Here is a 25,191-nt window from a genome sequence, read left to right as displayed (position 1 = left end):
GATAGGCTTTTTTTCTTCGATTAGACGCTCGTCTCAGGAACAGGCTTTTTTTAACTTGGTTTTAGAGAGAATTTTTATTGTCTTTGATACACTTGTGACATGATAACATCTTATATATTAGGTGCTTTTCTTGGTATATGAACAGAGTATCGGATTAAATGGTATTTCTGCGCATCGTTTAGATATAATTACTTGCCTTTTCTCAGTTTTAACATCAACATTAACAAATGGCCGGTTTCAATGTTTAATGTAAAATTGTACATTTACTGTTATTTCCTTTATTCATCTAATTTTATGTAAGTTCTTATGTTATCCGATTAATCAATTTCTCAATGTTTATTAATATGTTTAAATGTTATTAATTTCTCAATGTTTATTCACAAAACACACGGTTCTTTGGATCTAATTCTTTTGAACTTTTATTACATACAGAGAATGGTGCAACACACTGTCAACAATAATTTTATTGGAAAAGTACAGCTACGTTTTAACTTTCAATTTTACTGTTTTAGACATTTTCATTAGGATCTTCGTTTCTTTCTATACTTACACTATACGTAGATCAGCCTCAACTGTGGTTTGATTAGAAAATTAGAAAGTTTCATTAGTTTTGATTCATGAAAACACACAGTTTCTGTCTGAAGCTAATTTTCTAAATTTTTATTATAATATACAAAATCCAAAACATCCGAGGAGCTTGCACGCACGTGGAATTATAATTAGAAAAATACAACTAAATTTCATCCATAAAAATACACAATTCCTGCCTCTGTCTAATTAAACAATTTTTTAAATTGTAAATATTTTTACTACAATCTCTGCTTTTTCTCGCACGTTGATATGGAAAACTATCAAGAACGTTGCACCGCACGTGGAATTATAATTAGAAAATTACAACTAAATTTCATCCATGAAAATACACAATTCCTGCCTCTGTCTAATTAAACAATTTTTTAAATTGTAAATATTTTTACTACAATCTCTGCTTTTTCTCGCACGTTGATATGGAAAACTATCAAGAACGTTGCACCGCACGTGGAATTATAATTAGAAAATTAGAACTAAATTTCATCCATAAAAATACGCAATTCCTGCCTCTGTCTAATTAAACAATTTTTTAAATTGTAAATATTTTTACTACAATCTCTGCTTTTTCTCGCACGTTGATGTGGAAAACTATCAAGAACGTTGCACCGCACGTGGAATTATAATTAGAAAATTTAAACTAAATTTCATCCATAAAAATACACAATTCCTGCCTCTGTCTAATTAAACAATTTTTCAAATAGTTACACCATCAGTTACAATTGCAATAAAAAATTGAAACTAGATTCCATCCACGGAAGCACACAATATTTGCCCGCATCTAATTAAAAAAAGGAATCTCTAAAATTGTTACAATCTTCATTATAATCTCCGCCTCTTCTTGCAAATTAGCGCCGATGTGGAAAACTTTCCTCGACCGTGTAATTTAACTGAGACATGAAAACTATGTTTCATTCACAGGAACACGCAAGCCTCGTCTACACGTAATTTCCTTTTAATTAACCTTCTTTACAATTTCCGCTTCCTGCTGACGCGAGTTCGCGTCCGGATATCGGTAAGTCCGAAAACTGCAGCGCACGCGTGCACGTGCATTGCGTTTTCTCGATTAACCAGCCGTGTATCCCAAGTGGGCAAGTTCGTGACACGCTTGTTACGTCAGAGGCCGCGCGCCGAGACCATTGGCAAACGTGGAGGCAAAAAGCTCGCCAACCGCTTATTAACACGCTTGTTCGTGCGTCAGACGGATCGATGTTATAATTCATAGGGCTACGTGCAATTATGCCGGGTCCGTTTATTAGCCTTAATTCCGTCTTGGCCTCGTTAATGGCGGGATTTATGGCTGCTATCGATCTGTCGTGGGAGGCCAACGCGGTTCAAGCTGATGCACGTAAATAATCGTCTATTGCTATTACGAAACGCTATTGGGAAACGTTCAATTAGAAAGCGATCGACAAGTTGGTAGAGAAGTTGGATGCAGGGTAGTCGACAGTATCAGGCCAGTTGCTGAGCAAAGTTTCCTGAAATATTCGTCTTTATGCGAGTCAGGCTAATGCGCTGCTGTGTAACGTTTGACAAGAGGGTGGACTAGGACTGTACTGTAATTTGTACTGTAATTTGTACTGTGCAATTTGTCCAGCTGCGTGGAATAACAGCTAAGTGATTGCGGATTTTGTCGTTAGGTGGTATTGAGAAAATCTGCAATCACTTAGGTGCCAGTCCAATAATTAAAAATAAGTAAATTGATATTTATGAGATGGATGAAAATATATGCAGGATGGAAGGTGATGTGTAAAAATATTACACGAAGCTGTTATTATATTGAAGAAAAAGAAGACAAGTGTGAGGAGTTGAGGATGCTGAAGCTTAACGAGCACGAATCGTCAACCTGAGCAATGTTTCAATGTATGAAAAGGGAAGAACATTTTGGATTGTTAAATTCTTTATTGGAGTTAGGAAGACAGAAGGAAGAATATTCGAGTTGATAGTTGAACGTATGAAGACGCACCATGATAAGTAAAAAATATATTCTAATTACTAAAACTATATTCCAATCCATAGGAAATGTTGAAGTAATTACTTCAAGAATAACTTTTGTATATCCATGACCTGGAGACCGCTGTTACGAAGAGAATAGAATTTAGTGAAGAAAATTCAAAATAACGAGAGGTCCATATTACTGTGCCCTTGAATATAAATTTTGTTTTTGGGTTACAAGCTCTAGAAACAAAAGAGATATAAGTAGATTTCTGTTGCTGTTTCTTGTAGCCTTCAGCTAGAGCTACACACCAAGGTTAGCTTTTTGGTAATGTTCTTTGCTATAAATATATGAACGTGCTTCCTATCAGCTTCCTATTGTACTGTAACACTGTAAGAGTGAGGATCTGGATCAGCATAAACTATACCTGTACTTATACCTATACTTATTTCAATGTATTTTCCTATTACAATTTCATCCACTCGTTGCTGTATCAGTCAACCTCAACAGAAGATGGTGAAGTTTTCCAAAGAGCAGTGGCGACATGGAGCGATTAAAGTATTAACACTAATCTTACCAGGTCCAGTCGAATGGCAGGTTTGAAAATTTAATTTGAAGTTCTAGAGTCGTCGTTGCTTCTTTTCTTCATCTACTTTATGTCAATTCTTATATGCAAAAATTGAACAATTGATTAACCAGATAATAGAAGAATTTACATAAAGTTAGACGAGCAAAAGAAACGACAATGCGCAATTCCAAATGAATTTTGAAATCGGTCATTTGAAGGTCCTGTAAGGTTGGCGTTAAGGAATGCACACTTCCACTGAGAAAGACGTAAAAGATATAAAAACACGAAGGATACAGCGGCCCTGGGAAGAAATAATTTGCACCGTACAATGTTTCCCTTGGAACCAAACACCTTCTTCAAGCAAACTGCAACCCCAGAAATAAATCCCATTGCTCTCGCTTGAATGTAACACTCCGCCATCCACGAAACTGCATTAGAGCGTTGCGTATAAAACGACGAAGACAAAATGAAGAAAGAAAAGGAAGAGAAAAATGAGAAAACAATTCGTCTTCAGCTCGTAATTCCCTGAAAGTAGACACGGGACAGCGCACTCCAAAATCAAACAGAAATCGCTGGATATCGGTGGCTGCTGTAAATTCGCCAGAAGATCGCAGACGTCTGGCGCGTGTCTGAGAAAATGCCGAAGCAAGGGATCCATCGTATCGCAGCGAAGAAAAGCGTCGGTGGCCCAGTGGTAGGGGAAGGAGGTCAGCTAAAAATTCCTGTCTATCGGCTGGTAGCGTGAGACGTCGCCGGGTCGACGAAATTGCTATCAAAATACCATCTCGTAGCGACGGAATTACCGAGGCCGCGGCGGCTACGATGTAGGGGAAGGCTGCGGATGCCTAAGATTCGTTTCATAGGATCGATGTCCGGAATAACAAGTGGTCACTTGGAATTCCGCGGCCGATGACGACCGGTTGCGCGCGCGTAGCGAGTCCGGTAGGTCCTGGACAGCCGCACTCGTCCATTCCGCTTTGATGTCCGCGGCGCGGAGCAGATATTCCGCTGGCCGGAGCCGGCGACCTAGCCGCGGTAATGAATATTTAATTGGCCGTGCTTTGCTTCTTTGTTGCGCCTGTCTCTGTGTGCAGATACACGGCGCGGGCGCGTGCGTGCGTGCTGCATCGTCGCGATCAAAATGGAGAACTTTTTCAGCGCGTGAAAAGTCGATGGAGAATGCTGATTTCCAAACGGTGGATTCACCAACGGCGACTTCCTGGGGGGGCCGATGGAAGCGCGAGTGGAGGGTAGGAGGAAATACGTGCGGTATCTGCGCCAGGATCTGTAGAACCGGAAGTGCGAGGCAAGCGAGCGTGGAGCGTATTCGTGAAGCACTTGGGGCTTCAGCCTCGGCTTTTTATCGATGGATTGAGTTAGGGGTGGAAGCAATGATCGGGGTTAGGTTTTGGTTTGGGGTAAGTTTGACGATATGGAAGTTGAGCAGTGTTGGTAGACGTTGTTCTTTGAAGAGCGATTTTATGGAATTGTTATTGATATGGATGTTTGTAACGTGATAATGAATCGTGAGAAGGTTTGGTTAATTACTGATAATTGATATTTGATTAAGTGCAAACGTATTGCCCATGATACAGTTTTCAGCTGATTTTTTATGAAATTGAAGAATATAGAAATTAAGAGTCGTATAAAATGCATTGTAGATGTTGAAATAGATTGTTTATGACATATTAATGAATCATAAGAAGGTGTGGTTAATTATTGATAATTGATATTTGATTAAGTGCAAACGTATTGCCCATGATACAGTTTTCAGCTGATTTTTTATGAAATTGAAGAATATAGAAATTAAGAGTAGTATAAAATACATTGTAGAAGTTGAAATAGATTGAAATAGTATACGAAGACAATGTTATTTCCATTACTATATATCCTCAAGTCTTTAAATATTAACTTTTTCAACATGCACCAAAAAGACTTAATTTATTAATGAATATCTATCAATGTTCATAGACATCAAAAATTGATATAATATACTTGTACAATTTAGATGACTCGTATTAAAAGCAACTTCATTATTGAATTCACTCGCGCTCATAATCAATTGGATTTAAGTATTTCTATTTTTACTAAAATATACCGTACAAATGTTCACTTATTGACATTCACACTCAACTATATTTATTGTTGTCACTCGATCTGGCCATTTCTTTCACCAGTGTATTGTCTTGCTTATACTCACACTCAGCTACACTTAAATATTTCTATTTTTATTACCAATTCTTTCGCCAATGTATTGCCTTGCTTATACTCAAACTCAGTTACACTTAAGTATTTCCATTTTTACTAAAACATATCGTACGAATGAATTGACTTATTCATATTCACACTCAACTATATTTTTTGCTACCACTTGATCTTACCAATTCTTTCGCCAGTGTATTGCCTCATTTATACTCACACTCAGTTACACTTAAGTATTTCCATTTTTATTACCAATTCTTTCGCCAGTGTATTGCCTCACTTATACTCACACTCAGTTACACTTAAGTGTTTCCACTTTTATTACCAATTCTTTCGCCAGTGTATTGCCTCACTTATACTCACACTCAGTTACACTTAAGTATTTCCACTTTTATTAATCCATATCGTACCAATGAATGCATTCATCGTCAAATGACTCAAATACTTTCTCTGTTACCAATGGATCCTAACTTCCCAATACATTCTCATTCACGATCCTTACTCACACTAACGCTCAGTTACACTTAAGTGTTTCCACTTTTGCAAAAGTATACCGTACAAACGAGTTCATTCATTGACATTCACATTCAACTATATTTATTGTTCAACTATATTTATTTATTGTTAATCGACCACTCTATCTTACCAATTCCTTCGTCAGTGTATTGACTCACTTATACTCATACTCAGTTACACCTAAGTATTTCCACTTTTATTAATCCATATCGTACCAATGAATGCATTTATCGTCAAATGACTCAAATACTTTCTCTGTTACCAATGGATCCTAACTTCCCAATACATTCTCATTCACGATCCTTACTCACACTAACGCTCAGTTACACTTAAGTGTTTCCACTTTTGCAAAAGTATACCGTACAAACGAATTCATTCATTGACATTCACACTCAACTATATTTATTTATTGTTAATCGACCACTCGATCTTACCAATTCTTTCGCCAGTGTATTGCCTCACTAATACTCACACTCAGTTACACTTAAGTGTTTCCACTTTTATTACCAATTCTTTCGCCAGTTTATTGCCTCACTTATACTCACACTCAGTTACACTTAAGTACTTCCATTTTCACTAAAATATACCGTATTGTCTAATACATCGTCTCGCTCACACTTACGATCAGTTACACCTATGTATTTCCACTTTTATTAATCCATATCGTACCAATGAATGCATTCATCGTCAAATGACTCAAATACTTTCTCTGTTACCAATGGATCCTAACTTCCCAATACATTCTCATTCACGACCCTTACTCACACTAACGCTCAGTTACACTTAAGTGTTTCCACTTTTGCTAAAATATAGCGTACGAATGAGGTCACTCGTTGTCAGCTACACCCTGATATTTCTATTCTTATCGATCGATCCTATCGGTGCTATTCTTTCGCCAATATATATTGCCTCACACTCGCTCGCATTTCAAACTTGCTGCGCACCGGCACGTTTGCGAAACCAGTCATCGAATATCTTCGGAAATCGCACTTGTACAAAGTTGCAGCCATCGAATGTCCGGCGATTCGCAGGCGAAATTTCAGATGGCCCGATAAGGTACCCTCGGAACGATCAATTTTGGGTCGTAAAATCGTGGACGTAGCAAAGGCGGGAAAGAAAACGGGACAAGTGAACAGCGTTGAATGAAACGATTCCCATGCGAGGATCGGCGAATGCGTATGCGAGTCGCGTGGGCCGCGGCGCTCGGGACCGACATTAAAATAATAAAATCGAGAGATGCGCGTCATTATTGCGCCACGTCGGTGGTCGCTGCCGCTACACACCGGCATTACGTACGCTTTTTCGCCGCCGACACATTACGCGGCCGTCGTTTCGCCCTCATTAACATACGATCTGAATTCCGCGCCTGTCGCGCGTCCACGGATCACGTTCGCGCGTAAAAGCTCGTCCAGGCTGACGGACAATTTACAGGTTTACAGGCAAAGCGGTACAGCTAACGAATAAACAGCTTAGGTTTCCTACGTATTAAATTTATATAAAATATCCAGAATGGGATACTTGTTGTAGTAATATCTAATAAATGAAATAGGTCGTTATTTACGTAGAATTTTGTATAGTTGAAGATCCGCGGTGCAGTATTATAATTTTTATTTATTTCAATTAATCAATTAATTAATTTTATTTATTTCAATTAATTAATTAATTTTATTTATTTTAATTAATTAATTAATTAATTTTATTTATTGAATTTGGGATAAAGTTAAAGCTTGATCTAATGATGAATATGTAAAAGTAATAAAAACAATCATAATAATTAGTATATGGTGAATTAATTATACAAATTACTTATTATTTGTTTAAAGTTAGAGCTTGATCTAATAATGAATACGTAAAGGTAATAAAAACAATCATAATAATTAATATATGGTAAATTAATTATACAAATTATTTATTTCATTTTATTGGTTGTATAGCAGACTCGAATGAACTAGTATAGCTTTATACTACACAGAGATAGAGTGCTATGTGTCTACTATATTACAACGTATGCGTAACTATGGTTTCACATAGCAATTTTTCCTACTGACAAACAACCTCTTTTTCGTATTTATGGAGACACCTGTGCTCCTTCAATTCCTACCTTTTGTTTCACGTCTTATTGTATGAATCGTGTAAAGGTTTGGTTAATTACTGGTGATAATTAGTGCGAGCGTGTTTCCTATAATGCAGTTTTCAAAAAGCCAAAATATAGCATTATTGTTAAAAAGAAAAGCCAAGAAACGATTCGCTGGTTAGAAGAAATTAAAATTAAAGAGAAAATCTCTTTTCTCATTGTCGATGATATGTACATGTGGAATATTCTTATTTTCATTTTTCTCTTAAGTAGGAATATTCGCCCCTATTATTACAAATTATTTAAAACAAGCTCAGAGCGCCGGTTGTTATCGTAAAAATCCAATTAATAAGAGATTATATGTTTTTCGCTTTCCAATCGTTAATTTAACATTTTATGTGCCGTTGCGTGGAAATGATTTAAACGCGATATGCGCGGGTTATCTGCTGACAATTGGCCATAAATCTGGAAGAATCTTAACGACGAGTCGCGATCGCTTCTCGGAATATTTTGGATAGGAAGTAGACCCTGTTCGTACGCGGAAACCGCAAAATGACAGGCTTGTCCGTTGAAATTCTAGCGTAATGACGGGTGGAGACGGCGCGGAATGATCTTTGGGAGGAACGTGTAATTAGGGAGAAATTTGGGTTTGATTGATTGCAATTGGTGCTTGGGTGGTTGGTGAACGTGGCCGAGTAGCACGAAATTTCGAGTTGTTCTTTTTTTTTTCTTTCTTTTTCTTTTTCTTTCACGTGGATGGGTTAATTAGGGTAATACGAAGTATTAACGAATTCGCAGCCGATGCTGTAAAATTGCGTTTGTTTTTTTTTTCCGCAAACTGCAGCTGATTGCCACAGTTCAGGTAGAATTATGCTACCGACGCGACGAGAAGCTTGAAAGCAACGGTGGCTTTTTAATAACACGATTTATGTTTCTTTATTGCAATACAAATTACACAGCGATAAAGAACCAAATATTATATAATACTGATTTCAGTTTTACAAATTAACAAACCGTTCGAGCTTCTTGAAATGAAAATTATATTTTTTAGATTTTTGTTCGACGTCGATTTTTGTTTAATTTAGTAATTAAAAATTTCTTCGACTATTTTCGACAATATTGTATTGACAATAAATGTTGACAATGTTGTCTTGACAATATGCATTGACCATATATGTTGACAGTATGTATTGACACTATATGTTGACAATGCTGTATTGACAATATATATGTTGACAGTATGTATTGACCAAATATGTTGACAATATGTATTGACAATATATGTTGACAATATGTATTGATAATATATGTTGACAATATGTATTGACTATGTATGTTGACAATACTGTATTGACAATATATGTTGACAATATGTATTGACAATATATGTTGACAATGCTGTATTGACCAAATATGTTGACAATGTACTATTGACAATATATGTTGACAATATGTATTGACAATATATGTTGACAATGCTGTACTGACAATATATGTTGACAGTATGTATTGACAATATATGTTGACGATATGTATTAACAATAAATGTTGACAATGTTGTATTGACAATAGATGTTGACAGTATGTATTGACAATATATGTTGACAATATGTATTGACTATGTATGTTGACAATATGTATTGATAATATATGTTGACAATATGTATTGACTATGTATGTTGACAATACTGTATTGACAATATATGTTGACGATATGTATTAACAATAAATGTTGACAATGTTGTATTGACAATAGATGTTGACAGTATGTATTGACAATATATGTTGACAATATGTATTGACTATGTATGTTGACAATATGTATTGATAATATATGTTGACAATATGTATTGACTATGTATGTTGACAATACTGTATTGACAATATATGTTGACGATATGTATTAACAATAAATGTTGACAATGTTGTATTGACAATAGATGTTGACAGTATGTATTGACAATATATGTTGACAATGCTGTATTGACCAAATATGTTGACAATGTACTATTGACAATATATGTTGACAATATGTATTGACAATATATGTTGACAATGCTGTACTGACAATATATGTTGACAGTATGTATTGACCAAATATGTTGACAATGTACTATTGACAATATATGTTGACAATATGTATTGACAATATATGTTGACAATGCTGTATTGACAATATATATTGACAGTATGTATTGACCAAATATGTTGGCAATGTTCTATTGGCAATAAATGTTAACGATACTGTATTGGCAATAAATATTGATAATGTCGCGTTGACAGTAAATGTTGATAATGTCATATTGACAATATTGCATTGACAGTACATATTGACAATATTGTGTCACAATATATGCTGACAATATATGTTCACAATATGTATTTACAATACATGTTGACAATGTTGTATTGACAGTAAATGTTGACAGTATTGTGTCGACAATATATGTTGACAATGTGTATTGATAATACGTGTTGACAATATATATTGACAATATGTATTGACAATAAATGTTGACATTGTTCTATTGACAATATATGTTCACAATATGTATTGACAATAAATCTTGACATTGTTTTATTGACAATAAATGTTGACAATACTGTGTCGACAGTACATGTTGACGATATGTATTAACAATAAATGTTGACAATGTTGTATTGACAATAGATGTTGACAGTATGTATTGACAATATATGTTGACAGTATGTATTGACAATAGATGTTGACAGTATGTATTGACAATATATGTTGACAATGTGTATTGACAATAAATGTTGACAATATGTATTGACAATGTGTATTGACAATATATGTTGACAATATGTATTGAAAATAAATGTTGACAATATTGTGTCGAAAACATATGTTAACAATATGTATTGACAGTATATGTTGACAATGTTGTATTGACAGTACATGTTGACATTATTGTGTCGACAACATATGTTGACAATGTGTACTGATAATAAATGTTGACAATATGTATTGACAAATATGTATTGACAATATGTATTGGAAATAAATGTTGACAATATTGTGTTGACAACATATGTTGACAATATGTATTGGCAATAAATGTTGACCATATTATATTGACAATAAATGTTGACAAGATATATTGACAATAAATGTTGACAATATGTGTTGACAATATGTATTGACAATATATGTTGACAGTATGTATTGACAATACATGTTAACAATATGTGTTGACAGTGCAACTATTACCAAGGAGAAATTGTTCCTAGTACCTTCGTATATACATCCACAGGAAAGCTTTTCACATTAAACAAACAAAAATGAATATTAATTCATGCTAAAGATACTCATTAGAGACGAACAATGTCGAAGAATTAATCTCGCGATATCAAGATTAACAGCGTGAATACTATGAAAGCACGTAATTCCACGTACCTCTTCTTATGAAAAGATACAGCTCCATCTTATTACCTTGTCTTTTCTTCTTCCTTTCTCCTACCTCATCCACTACGTCACAAACATATTACCTGTTCACGCGGTCCATAAAGTACAAAGCGACGTAACAAAGTCCGAGACAAAGGTACAATGAAATTTATACACAAAGTTCACGTAGGTCCGCGTGCACGATACCGAGAGTTTCACGCTGCAGTAAGTACATACTCACACGCAAGCTGGACGTGCGAGAAAGAGGGAAGGGAGACTCGGAGAAAGAGGGAAAAAGCAAGGGAAGGGAGAGATTGCAGGGAGAAGATACAAGGCGCGGTCAATTAATTTCGCATAATTGAAAGCATGGATTTATGTCATCCGATCTGGAAAGGGAGAAGAGGCGTCTCTCTTCTTCTCTTCTTTTCTTTTTCCTTTCTCTTCTCCCTCCACCCCTCTCCTTCTCATTTCTTCTCCGTTCGTTTCTGCACCACGTTCGCCTTTCGCCACGCTCCTCTCGTGTGTCTCCTCTTTCTTCAAGCGTGGCCCCTCATTTCTACTTCTATTTCCATACAGCGTACGCGCGCCCGTACTTAACGTAATTACACTTAATGGCCACGTGGTGCAGTCAGCCCTCTCCTCGGGCAATCGGCGCGTAGCTGCGGGCACGGAACGTCCCCTCGAAGCTTACGCGGAAAGGGGAGAAAATCGATCTGCTGTATATACCCCGTGTACTTGCTATTTTCACTTCGCTGCGTGTCGAGTCACAGTTGGAGCGAACGAAATATTACGATACCGATAATTTCGAATTTGTTTGTACCGATGGAGGGTTCGAGTATTCGAGTTCGTTCTATGAGCGCGAAAATCAAAAATTCTTTCGGGGTAAAATACACAGCTGGGAATTAGAAGGAAGCATTGAAACTTGTTTATCTTTCTTGCGGATAGCGACAGATTTTTGTATCGATTTTACAGTAATTGATCTTTTTCTATCGCAGCAAGCAGGCGAACCAACTCGAATCGTCTTTGAAATTTCACATAACCGCGTTGAGTATTTTTTTGAATCGCGCGCTTATTCGTTACAGGCGAATAGAATCTCATTCTCTGATAAATTCGGATAAGATTAATTGACGAAAAATAGCTTCAGATGAAATTTCGCCCGGAAAATATTCTCCAGCGATGGAAAGTCCCACGCAAACCGCTTACAAATTTAGTCGTCCGAGAGCCTCGCGTAGTTCAAGGGTTTACCGTACTCGAGCAGCACTCGTGGCACTCATCACCTTCGCGTCGAGCCTCTCGACCGCTCAAAGTAAACGGATACGCGTGGCCCGTTATGCGAAGGATCCGCGGCCGATTAAGCTCTTAACTGTGAGGTTTAAGTCGGTCGGCTTAATTGTCTTACGGATCAATTAAAATCTAGTTGGCCGGTGGCTGGCCTGACGTGGTAAACCACGTCGTCGCCACGATCTTCTCCACACGTGCACACGTGTGCGCGTCGTCCGCTTCGCTGGCTCGTTAAATTCTGCAGAACCGAGAACGGTGCTGCTTTCTAGGGAACACGGCGATAACGATGGCCACCTCTAGCCTGCGGTCTTTTAAAGATTCCTGCTTTTCATGACTGTTTAATGCAATTATTATCCGATCCATGCCGATCGCATAATTAACGAACACCGGTCGTCTGCGAGCCCGACGATCGATAAAATCGTCGATCCGGCGCAGATACGCGATCGTGCAATGGGATGGCAACTGCTTCCTGGGAAAATCGTTAATGCGCTCAACAGCTGCTCCGTTCGGCGATCCAAGCGGACGCGATTAATTAAAAACAAAGTGTATTATTACGTATCGACTGAAAAAGAAGCGTTTTATTCCTCCGTTTCTCTAACATTTGTTTATTTGGTTCCATTGACGAACCGACGAAGGCCGTACGAGCTTGCACAGACTCGTAACGTAATTTCAGACTAATAGCTCTTTCATAGGGTTTTGGAGATTTCAAGGTCAGCTGGCGTCTTCATTCCCCATAGACGATGTCTAGACGCGCTCAACGATCCTTAATACGAGGTTACACGATCTATAGTTACCCCATGTTACACACTTTGCCCTATATGATCTGTTGCGAACTGGCAATTTTAACACTTTACCGACTGATAGCCGATTAGTAGGTTTTCTGCCGCCAATACTTACCGGCCGATAGCCTATTAATCAGCTTTTTGTCGCCGACAATCTTTCTCATTATTTGAGCAGTAATTTGTTATTTAGTACTAAGGTACTTTGCTCGGTTGCGTCAGTTGCGTTGCTTTGTAAGCTCCCACGGTTTTATACCAATTTGAAAAACTTATCGTTCGCGATGAACGAAAAGAATGGTATTGGAGAGTCTAAACCGAAACTAGCGCCAGGGAGAATCTGCGCCTAATCTGTCGTACGTGCATATGTCGTTGAACCGCTAGCGGTCGGTAAAGTATTAAATCGAAACACAACTGTTAGTTCCTCGCCGAGGCTGTCAATTTCTTGAACGTAATATTGGCTTGGTATTGACAAAATCCGCAATCACTTAGTTGCCAAGTCAATGGTATCTTCGTTTAGACACTCGTCGCTCTGTCACCTTCTATTTCTTTCCTTTTTTAATTTCTTCCTATTAACCTTCCCATTCTGTTTGTTTATCCCTGTCGCGCGTGTGTCGTGTTTTACTTCTGCCGATAATTGCATTGTGACTTGTAACTGCTGCATTGAACGAGTGAAACGAGCGAGTAGCGCTCGCTACATCGAATTAAACGTAAAATCTGTCGAATGATAGAGAAAGACGCGGTGCATCTGATATAACGGAAGCAAATACTGGACATGGGGAAAAATGGCGGAAGGATGGAAGAAGGAGGAAGAAAGAGGAAGAGAAGAAGAGCGACCAGGTGGTGCGAGAGCGGTGCGCGATTCAAGTGGCATATAAGAAACAGCTACTAGTCGGACACGCGGAGAAAAAGAAGAAAAGCGTGCCAGTAGTACGTTGACGTTTTGTCACAGTACGGCGGCGTAGCGCGGCCGTTCGTGGAATTACATAACGCGACGTCCGCCGTCCACGTGCAACGCGTCTGCCGACACCGAATCACAGGTAGAATCACGTTCGCCGGCCTTTATTTGGTATGCCAGCCTGACATCCGGTAGCGCATCCATCGGCCAGCCCTCTATATTTTATACTCAACGTGAAACGAGGGCCGGCGATTTACGCAGGTGATCGCCAGATATAAAAAGAGCATGCGGATAAGAAAAAGTTGCGCTAGTGTGCTTAAAAAAAGAAAGAAAAGGGAGGGGAGGGGGGAGAAAAGGAAAGAGTGAAATGAAATAGGTGTGTTGGAGAAATGGAAGAACGAAAGGTTGTTTGATGACCTACGAATGTTTAGGAAGGGAATTTTTCGAATATTCCACGCACAAGATTTGCATTCGTGTGGCTCAAAGAAATGGAACAATAAAACGCTTTTCGGTGGCCTACGAATATTTAAGGCGGGAATTTGTCAAATATTCAAAATAGAAACTTTGAATTGGTTAAAAGAATTTTAAAATCTCCTGGCTTATGTGATTTTATACTGTCGTTTTACTATTTCCTCTCGTTCCGCCTCGATGGCAAAGAAGATAGAAGTATTTGACTGGTTTAAGATTAAGCGAACAAAAGTGTTCTTTGACGTGAACTACGATAGAACTGCGTTTATAGCTTACATGAACTTGTTGGTGGATAAATGAAGTCCATACAAGATATTTAGTCCATTACTATATATCTTATGAGAATACGAAAACATTTAAAAAATCAGTGAATTATCAATTACATTAATAAATTTCAAAACCCAATATCTTTACCATAACGTACCATTTTCAACGTATTCAAAATGGCTCCTCGTTCTATATATTAATTTTCTAAACATTTTCAAATCGTTCTCAAATTTGATCATATACCGGGTGTGGTCGAATAACACTTACAAATGGACACGAGGTGATTCCTTAAGAAAAAATAAGAACCAAATATGGAACAAAGTTCTTTCATCGATGGTTTAGTTTTGGAGAAAATTGAGTTTGAAAATTTATCAAGTATACTAATTACCGTATGGCTAATTACCGACTGGATATAAGCAAACGATCGATAAAATGTTATCCTAGAAGCGAAAGTAAGTAAAAAATATAAAACAAAATTCTCGCATCTAAGAAAATAGAGTTCGATGAATTTTCAAATTTATTTTTTTCGCAAACAAAGCGCCCTGAGAAGAAATTTAATTCCGCATTTTCGACTTATCCTTCCGATTATTTAATACTGTCAAGTCCGAAATTAGCCATGTACAAGTATATGGTAAATTGGTCAATTTTACAGCTCGATTTTCTCCTAAACTAAGCTTTAAATGAACAAATTTAACTGCGTATTTTGTTCGTAATTTTTCACAAGGAATCACCTCGTACTCGCTTCTATGTGTCATTCAGCCGCACCCTGTGTGAATCAGGAATTTTGTATGCGACAGTCAGTGCTCATTATCAGTGCTAACGAAATGTCGAAATATTTTATACGACGCACGCAACATACACGTACGAAGTCTTCCACGCTAACTCGCGATCGCATACGCTGGCTTACGCGGCATCAAAAATATTTTCGAAAATTCCTTTCGTCAAGACAATACGTTTGCGATCGCTATCGTACCATACTATCCATCCCACGTTATACCTTGCCGAGCTTAAATCTACGCTGAAACCAAATCCATTTGAACATTCGCAAGAAACCTGCAACCGATAAATTAGATTTCGCGCGTGCAACTCGATCAGAATTGCCCATACGATCGTAGTCTCTTGGTGGCACGCGCTTGCGCCGGGTAAATTGTTTGGGGATCGATGTTCACGGGACGATTTTCAAAAATCAGCCAACAAGATATCGTGACGGATCACGTAAGGTCGTGGACTGATACTCGAGACACGCGATAATCACCGTGGATCAGCTCTAATGTTACGTGCGTTTGTGGTACGCGAGCGTCGTGAGCTACACGATATCGTCTCGCGTTTCGCCAGCTGTCAGAAGACGACTTTTTTTTCGTCAACGTCGAATCGAAGAGCGTTTCGTAGCAGAGTTGGACATCGTATGACGAATATGTTTCTACATGTCATTGTCGTATAACGAATCGTTTGGAATAAATATTTGTCTGTGATAATTATTAAATATTATTATGTATAGTGTATATATTTATTGTATAATATTTTTTACATTAATTGGTAAGTTAACAGTGGAACCAGCGATAGTTAAGGCGAAGCTATTGCCACCTAATGACAAAATCCGCAACCACTTAGTTGCCAACCCAATATTTCTACCAGAACCAGTGGAAATGACTGGTGTGATAGTTTTGACTATTGTTAAATAATGTGTAAATATAAAATTAAAATATTACATAATAATGTATTATATAATTATATAGAAATGTAAGACACTGCAACTTTTAATTTAACTTTCTTCCTCTATCGTTTTTCGGCTAGGAAAAAATTATTTCGTTGTTAGCATAAGCTACATTTGTGCAAAGTTTCAAATTTTCCAGCTGACGTGCTTCCCTTTCGTATGTTGTATTCGCGTGGAATTTATCGTATTTTAATAGTTTCGAAAGTGTAGTTTCAATAAAAAAAACGTGGGCCATCGATGGCCACCGTGATAGCAAACGCGTTAATAAATATCGTAATTTACAAATAGAAGCAAAGGTAAGGCGCGAGGCCAATTTCTGCGCGATTCGCTCGTTTGCTTGCTGTGCGATAATCGACGAATTAATTACTGGTAATTAGCACTGGCTCGTTAGTATGCGATTAACGTGCTCGGTATCTCGCGTTTTTGCGCTTTCGTTTTTCGTCGTTACACTCTCCCTGCCTCTGCCAGCGCTGATTTTCTCCAACTCCAAGTTTCTTACCTCTGAACTACTTAATTAATCACTATCGATGCTTATACACGCGATCATCGCAGAGTAATTCAGCCAAACATTTTGTACGATATGCGATTTGTCCGAGGGGGAAGATCAAATTGATCGACTGCCGAGGAAAACCTGCGAGAAATTGTCGAGACGATAAGATTTGACGTGTGAATATCTCCAAAGACGATCTATCTTTGATATATGATTTTTACATTCGTTTTGCATTTATCGTAACACGAGCAGAAAGAGAAGTCGGGCACCTCGAGACTCGCAATTAGCATACGAGCACCAACGGATATTCAAATTCGTTTTTCTCGAAAACGAGCCCTCGAACGAAAAAATGTTATTCCTCTTTTTCCACTTATTTTTGCATGCAGAATCACCACCCGACCGCTTGTACCGTGATTTCGGAGACAGCCTATATACACATACATATGTCCATATACAGGGTGGTTGTCTATATACTGTCTATATACTGGTGGTACAAGCGGAAAGGGGGTGATTCTACGCGAAAAAAGAAGTCGAAAATATAGAATAAAAAATTTTTTTTTTAATTTTTCCATCGAGACAACGATCTACAGTGAGATCCGTTATAACGTACCGCACGCGTACCGAGCGAAAATTCAAAATCGATTTTCTCGAAAACAAAGCCTCGAGCGAAAAATTGTTATTCTATATTTTCGACTTCTTTTTTCGCGTAGAATCACCCCCTTTCCGCTTGTACCACCAGTTACCAACCACTTAGTTGCCAACTCAATAGAAGCCTTAGGAAATCACGTTAGGAATTTCTTTGCCTGTTGAAAGAATGATTGCGATTGAAAAGAAGATTTCGGAATGGATGGTTGGTTTGATGGGCCAGGAAATGATAAAAACGCGATCGTAAGTGGAACGATGGCATAGGATACTGCAGACCTCACACCGTGATTTTATGGGCACCTATAAAAGGAGCATAGCAGTGAGCACTTTAAACGATCGCCGTTTAGTTGGTTGGACGTTGTCCAATGGTTCGCTATATCATGCCAAGATAAATAACGTGAACAGGATGAACCGTGTCAAGTGTGCAGGGGCCTAACCTCTGTAACGAATGCATTGTGCTAGTCTGACGATTCATTAGTGTCCGTTTAATGAGAATCGATAAAGAGAATGATGTTGCAGGTGGCATTCCGGCTGAAATATTTCGTTTGCTGAATGACGTGCTCGAAATACCCGTACAATCAATTGATACGTTCGTTTCCTATAGATGCGCGAGCAAACATAAAGTCAAATATACATATTGAGATACGTGCTACACTGAATTAGCCGCGTAGTTGTGGCACACATATATGAGTATGAGCGTGTGTGGGAGTATGTGCGTGCGCAGCGTCGCAAGAAACGGAAGAATGCAACTGTTCCGTACGCATGGTGGAAAAGAAGATGGCGAGACAAAAAGATTGCTATGGGTATCTACGAATATCTTGTAAATCACATATTAAATAAATATGAAACTATTTTAATATCATTTCTACGTGTACTATAAGTGTTCCTATACATTTATTTCGGCGACTAAGATCCACAATTCTCAACATATACATAAACTTTTGTTCCGAGTTCTTCTAAGGTTGTAAGGGCGTGTTCCAAAAGAAGATCCTTTATACCATGTATTATTGCTGTGAAAATAAAGAAAGATGTCCATTGTCTTATGGCTATACAGCTTTCTCAAATTATTCCCTAAACTAAACACGATATTGAAAGGATGCTTTGGAGCGATGTTTGGGACAACCGGAACTGTCCAGAATAATTTTGACGCTTCCTGTTTCATGAAAATGTGGGCTGAACAAAGATTCACTCGTTTGGTGTTGTTTCTCTGAACCCTCTCAAACAATTCATTATTCCTTTGCACCAACTTAGAACAATTCTGAACGAAGACAAAAAATACGAGATTAAAAGAGTAGGAGGAAGGGAGGGGGACTATCTTCATACAGACACCGAAGATGCTCATGAAGCTGCACGATTTGTTTCGCCAGGTACCAGACATAGGAGCGGAATTAACGGGAGGCTGTTACGGTTTCGCGGCCAAGTTTATGCACTGGCCCGAGGAATTACTCGTCGGTGGTGCTAAGCACAATAAGACTGGTCACTTGACCCGTGCAGCTGCGCTTCAGACCGTTGTGCAGCTGATGGGAGAACGAGAGCTTTACGATTTCTTCGACAACACCTACAAGGTACATAATATCGACTGGTCCCAGGAGAAGGCATCGCAAGTACTTAAAACCTGGCAACGAGCGTTCAGCAATCAAGTGAAGAAGCACCTGGGCGCGAATGGCTCAGCGCCGTACAATCTGTACGCGTTCAGCACAACCACCATGAACGACATACTTGGGAAGTACAGCGAGGTGTCCGTTATGAAAATCGCCATAGGCTGCGCACTGATGGTCAGTATAAATATTATTACGGTTTCTAACGCTTTCGTGGATACTCTAAGTAATAGATACGTTACGTTGGTCTGGTACATTGATCCTGTACAGTTTCAATTATACAGGGTGCTCTCTGAGTGGTGGTGCAAACGGGTAAGGAGCGATTCTACGTGAAAAAATAAGTTGAAAATGTGGAGCAACGTTTTTTCATATAACGTTTCGTTTGCGAGAAAATCAAGTTTGAAAATTTGTCGAGTATACTTGAACTTGGTTAAGTACGGACTAAGTATCAATAAATTAAGGAAAAGTATAAAATCAGCAGGAGGTTATTCTACGCGCGGAAATAAGTAAAAGATGTGAAATAAAATTTTCCCATTTGCCACCTCGTTTTCAAGAAAATAAAGTTTAGTCGAGGACTGGTCTTGTGCACACGCACGATGCATTTTCCAATTAATTTTTCTTCAAGGCATAGCATCTTATGACAAAATGTTATTCTACGTTTCTGACTTATTTTTATGTGCAATTTAACTTCCTGTCGTTTATATGCTCCTGTTCAGTCCGGGATTAGCCACGTCGAGGTATACCTACCGAATTTTCAAACACAGTTTTCTCGGAAAGGAAACATCGTATGAAAAAAATGTATTCCATATTTTCGACTTGTTTTTTCACGTACAATCACCTTCCACCAAACTGTATCATCTGTATTTGACATTCTTATTTCGCCTGATTAGAAACTTGCTAAAATTTGGCTATATATAATTAAAATTGTATAACTGGCTATATAATCTTCTTTCAGGTACTGTACGCGGGTATAGTCCTTCTTCGATGGAAGGATCCAGTGCGTTCGCAAGCTGGCGTGGGCATAGCCGGTGTAATGCTCATCTGCGCAACTGTGGCCGCTGGTTTGGGGTTCTGCGCCCTCCTGGGAATCCCCTTCAACGCAGCCACCACTCAGATCGTCCCTTTCTTAGCTCTAGGACTCGGTGTTCACGATATGTTCCTATTAACTCATACTTACGCTGAGCTCTCGGTAAACGAAGTGCCCAGTGGAGAACAGACAGGAGTGGTTTTAAAAAGGACCGGCCTATCTGTCCTTCTAGCAGGAATCAGCAACGTGTCAGCGTTCTTCGCTGCAGCGATAATCCCAATTCCTGCACTCCGAGTGTTCTGCTTTCAAGCTGGTATCTTGTTGCTTTTCAATCTGGCCGCTATGCTGCTTGTTTTCCCAGCTATGGTAAGTTTGGACCTGAGAAGACGACGTTCAGGTCGTTCAGATATACTCTGTTGCTGCCTACCATCGAACGCTGGCAGAAATAAGTACGCCAATAGAATGAGCAATGGTACCGCGAAGCAAACTGTAACGAGGGCGATACCACCAGAACGCCGTGAAACCTGCACGCAAATCCTGACATCGCAAAACGTGCAGAATGAGTCCTGGGTCGGTGGAAATATCGAAGTGGACTCGGATAAGCAGTGTAGCGAAGAAGACACCCTAACAGGATGCAGCCAAGACGACTGTCTCACTTTCTCCTTAACCCAGTTAGCTGCGAAGCATTATGCTCCCTTTGTCACCAGACCAGCGACTAAGGTCTTTGGCATGATGATTTTAATCGCAGTTCTTGTTGGCTGTGTTTGGCAAGCTGTAAGGGTGAACGATGGTCTAGAGCTGACCGATCTGGTTCCACAGAATTCCAATGAACATGCTTTCTTAGCTGCCCAGGCAAAGCACTTTGGATTCTACAATATGTATGCTGTTACCCAGAGGGAATTCGAGTACCCTAACAATCAAAGATTGTTGTATGAGTATCATGATGCCTTCATGCGGATAAAGAATGTGATCAAGAACGATAACGGAGGATTGCCTGAGTTTTGGTTAAGTTTGTTCAGGGACTGGTTGAAAGGACTGCAGAACGCGTTTGATAGGGATTATAGCAATGGATGTATTACACAGGAAAGGTGGTACAAGAATGCTAGTGACGAGGCAATTCTCGCTTACAAATTGTTGGTACAAACTGGTCACGTAGACAATCCTATTGACAAATCGTTAGTCACTCAAGTCAGGCTAATCGATTCAGAAGGGATCATCAATCCAAGAGCGTTTTATAATTATTTGAGTGCATGGGTGTCAAACGATGTTTTGGCTTATGGTGCTTCTCAGGCCAATTTAAGGCCAGAACCAAGGCAATGGATTTATACTAATGATCATGAATTAAAGATTCCAAAAAGCATGCCTCTGACGTACGCTCAGATGCCATTTTATCTGCATAAACTTACTGACACGCAAGAAATTACAGAACTAATTGGCAATGTTAGAAAACTGTGCAAAAAATTTGAGGAACGAGGACTACCAAATTTTCCTTCTGGTATACCATTCCTCTTTTGGGAACAGTATATGGATTTAAGAAATTGTTTGGGTATTGCTCTGTTAGCTGCTTTAACAGCCAGTGTTGCTGTCGTTGGAATATTATTGTTGAATTTCTGGGCAGCTTTGTTAGTCGGCACTTCTCTTGCTGCTGTGGTACTACAACTCTTTGGAATCATGGGCCTCTGCAATATAAAACTGAGCGCTGTTCCTGCTGTTCTGTTGGTCGTCAGCATTGGAATTGCTGTGCACTTTACAGTGCATATTTGTCTGGTTAGTATAAATACTAGTCGAGGATAAGTTGAGACATTGAGAACAAAAGCAAACTACTCCCAATACCTAAGTAGCTAAACGAACAATGTAACAGAAAGTAAGAGTGTACAGAAAGAACATTGCTTATTCCACTTTGGTGCTCAATGTCTCAATTGTAAAACTCGTTATTTCGTTCATATTATATTATATTCTTAAAATATATTATTCTAATATATTCTAATATATTATATTCTTGTTTTTATTCTTGCAGAGTTTTGTTACGAGCATTGGAAGCAGAGATAGAAGGATTCGGTTAGCTCTGGAGCACATGTGCGCACCTGTAATTCACGGAGCAATAACAACTTTATTAGCAGTCGTGATGTTGGCCTTCTCCGAGTTCGACTTCATCGTTCGGTATTTCTTCTTGGTGTTGCTGTGTCTTATTGGGATCGGTTTGGTGAATGGATTATTCTTTTTCCCCATCCTGTTGTCTTTGATCGGCCCATCTCCAGAAGTAATACCCAATGACCATCCGGATCGTATTTCTACGCCAACTCCACCTGCCTCGCCAATCGTCAGAAGATCGAAACCTCCTGCACCCCCCAGGAGATCGTACAAAATTGATAACGCCAGGTTACACGCTGAACCATCTCTCACTACCATTACAGAGGAACCCAATTCATGGCACAGTACACAGGAGTCTTGTATTATTGTTCAGCCAGAGTTGAAGGTTGAAACGACATCAACTTGTGGCAACCAGGTACGTTATATAACATGAATATTAACTGTTTTGAAATATTTCCTGTCTCACGTGGCATTTTCTTCCAAATGTACTTGACTTGAGAGTGCTTTTGATAATATCTACCATTTGGCTTTCTATCTCTGTAACTGCTTACACATTACTCAAAATTCTTCTTATTACCCTACATACTATCTCGCGTGAATGATACCGATACTCCAAATCCACGAAGCATGATTAACGTGTGTGCTTTTGTTTTTAACTAACAGAACTGTAGCGGATCAGATACAAGTGGGTCTAGTCGAATGTCACCAGTGACATCTACGTCTCATATCACAACCAAGGTCACTGCGACGGCTAATATAAAGGTTGAAGTTCATACACCGTTAACTAGTGAGTATCTATTGTAACGTTTGACTAAAAATGTTTCTTGTCATGATTATATTACATACTTATCATAAAATTCATCGACTTTCAATGTAACTTATTCAAGTATCTTAAACAAACAATATACATACAAGCAATATGATGGAATTATTTCTTGCAATGCTCTACGTGGATATTGATTTCTGTGTAAAATTATTGTAGGTACAGTGGATCGTAGCGAAAAATGCAGACACACGACTTCCAGTAGCCGAAGGAGCTCGCGCTGCAGTGCGAACGTTAATGCTGGGGAGTCTTCCGGTTCCGGTTCTGAACCGGATTCAGACACTAACCCAAATAAACACTAATAATAAGTACCGGGAAGACCGGCAGCTGCTGCTCAAATACCATGCAAAGCGGGAACATACAGAAGGCTGACTAGGATAGATTTATAGTTTCTTTTCTTCTTTCTTTTCTTTATACATCGTATGGCGATGTGCGGGTACCCAAAGTTTAAATAGCAATGGCTTTATTCGAGATAAGTTCGCGTAATGTTCTCACATGACACGTTTCACCTCTCTCTTAATCTTTTGTAAACTAGATATACGAACTAATCTATTCACTGCCCTTATTTTATATAAAACACCGCGGACGAACAATGTGGAAAGCCAATGATCAGAGTTTACCAGGTACTCTCACATCGTTAATAACGCAACGTGCTTGTCCTCTTTGAATTAAAGAACAAAAGTATTATGACTCAGAAATACTGAATCGATACACGCAGTGATACATTGTATATAAATGTCCGCGAAGATGCATTTATATTTGTATCGTACGTCCAATGCGGGCCATACGTACGAACAGAATGTTCGTAATTCACTTTCAACGCATTGAACGTGTGATAAATTATTGGGATATATATATATATATATATATATATATATATATATATATATATATGTATGTATATGTATAAAATGATATTTTTAATGAATCTACTTAGGAGCATGTCAAAGAAAATGCTTTACTACACGCTCTGTGGTATACGACAGTTTCCATGAAACTATAAGGATATTATTTTATGAACTAGAAAAATTTCAACGTCTGTTCTATAATTGTTAATAATACGACGAAGATTGAAAAACTGGAAATGTTTCGGGTGTTTATAGAACTTTTCCTAACAACTTATTGTAAAGTCCGTTATACAAAACAAACCTATTATATAGTAACATATTTTTGGAAACGTTTATCCGTCAGAAATATATATGTATATATATATTGAGACGTTTTCTTTTCTAGAAGATACTAATAGTATTATGCGCATAATATGTAGTTTGAGATTTTTGCGGACAATACATGACTTTCTTATTGGGTCTAATTACGTGCAGATTAATCGTTGGTACCCTTTTGGGTATATAGGTGACCGAAGGTTTACAGATTACATTTACGTAATACTGTTTAGGGAGAACTTTCTAATTTAGAAGTAATTACGACGATGTAGCTCTCTTGCGCCGTTTTTTTGCAACGACTACAATGTGGTGCCTTGAAAATGATAATAAAATTTCGAGTAACTATTTATTTTATACACTAACAGTTATAGTGCAGTGTGTATATGACTTCGAGCGATATTAAATTTAAAATCTATTTATTATTTATTTCTACGTGTCTACTTTGATATCACGATTATTTAAAGCGTTTCGTTTTGTACAATGCCTATTTCATATGATAATTTGTAAAAATACTTCATTATTTATGTCACCCTATATATTTTTATATAAAATCGTTACTTAATTTAATAAAATAAGTCGATCTATCCGATTCGTACCTCTTATGTAAAAAGGTGTAATATATTATTCCACAGCCAATATGTATGTATGTTTATGTTTTTTTTG

At 38.2% G+C, this 25,191-nt stretch overlaps 1 protein-coding gene across 2 annotated transcripts in view; it reads left to right on the top strand.

Annotated features, from left to right (window-relative positions):
• ptc (protein patched) overlaps positions 1 to 25,103 on the top strand; it is an 84,988-nt gene extending 59,885 nt beyond the window's left edge. For both annotated transcript variants that reach the window (XM_033349534.2, XM_076625834.1), the window contains 5 exons: positions 19,194 to 19,601; positions 20,380 to 22,218; positions 22,469 to 22,957; positions 23,206 to 23,329; positions 23,525 to 25,103. In XM_033349534.2, the coding sequence (XP_033205425.1) occupies positions 19,194 to 19,601; positions 20,380 to 22,218; positions 22,469 to 22,957; positions 23,206 to 23,329; positions 23,525 to 23,667 (3,003 nt within the window). In that variant the 3' untranslated portion in view covers positions 23,668 to 25,103. The remainder of the gene's footprint in view (positions 1 to 19,193; positions 19,602 to 20,379; positions 22,219 to 22,468; positions 22,958 to 23,205; positions 23,330 to 23,524) is intronic.
• The last annotated feature ends 88 nt before the right edge of the window (positions 25,104 to 25,191 follow it).

The sequence above is a fragment of the Bombus vancouverensis genome, chromosome 17 (genome assembly GCF_051014615.1).
Source record: "Bombus vancouverensis nearcticus chromosome 17, iyBomVanc1_principal, whole genome shotgun sequence".
Classification (NCBI taxonomy): domain Eukaryota; kingdom Metazoa; phylum Arthropoda; class Insecta; order Hymenoptera; family Apidae; genus Bombus; species Bombus vancouverensis.
This window is presented reverse-complemented; position numbering and strand designations above follow the sequence as displayed.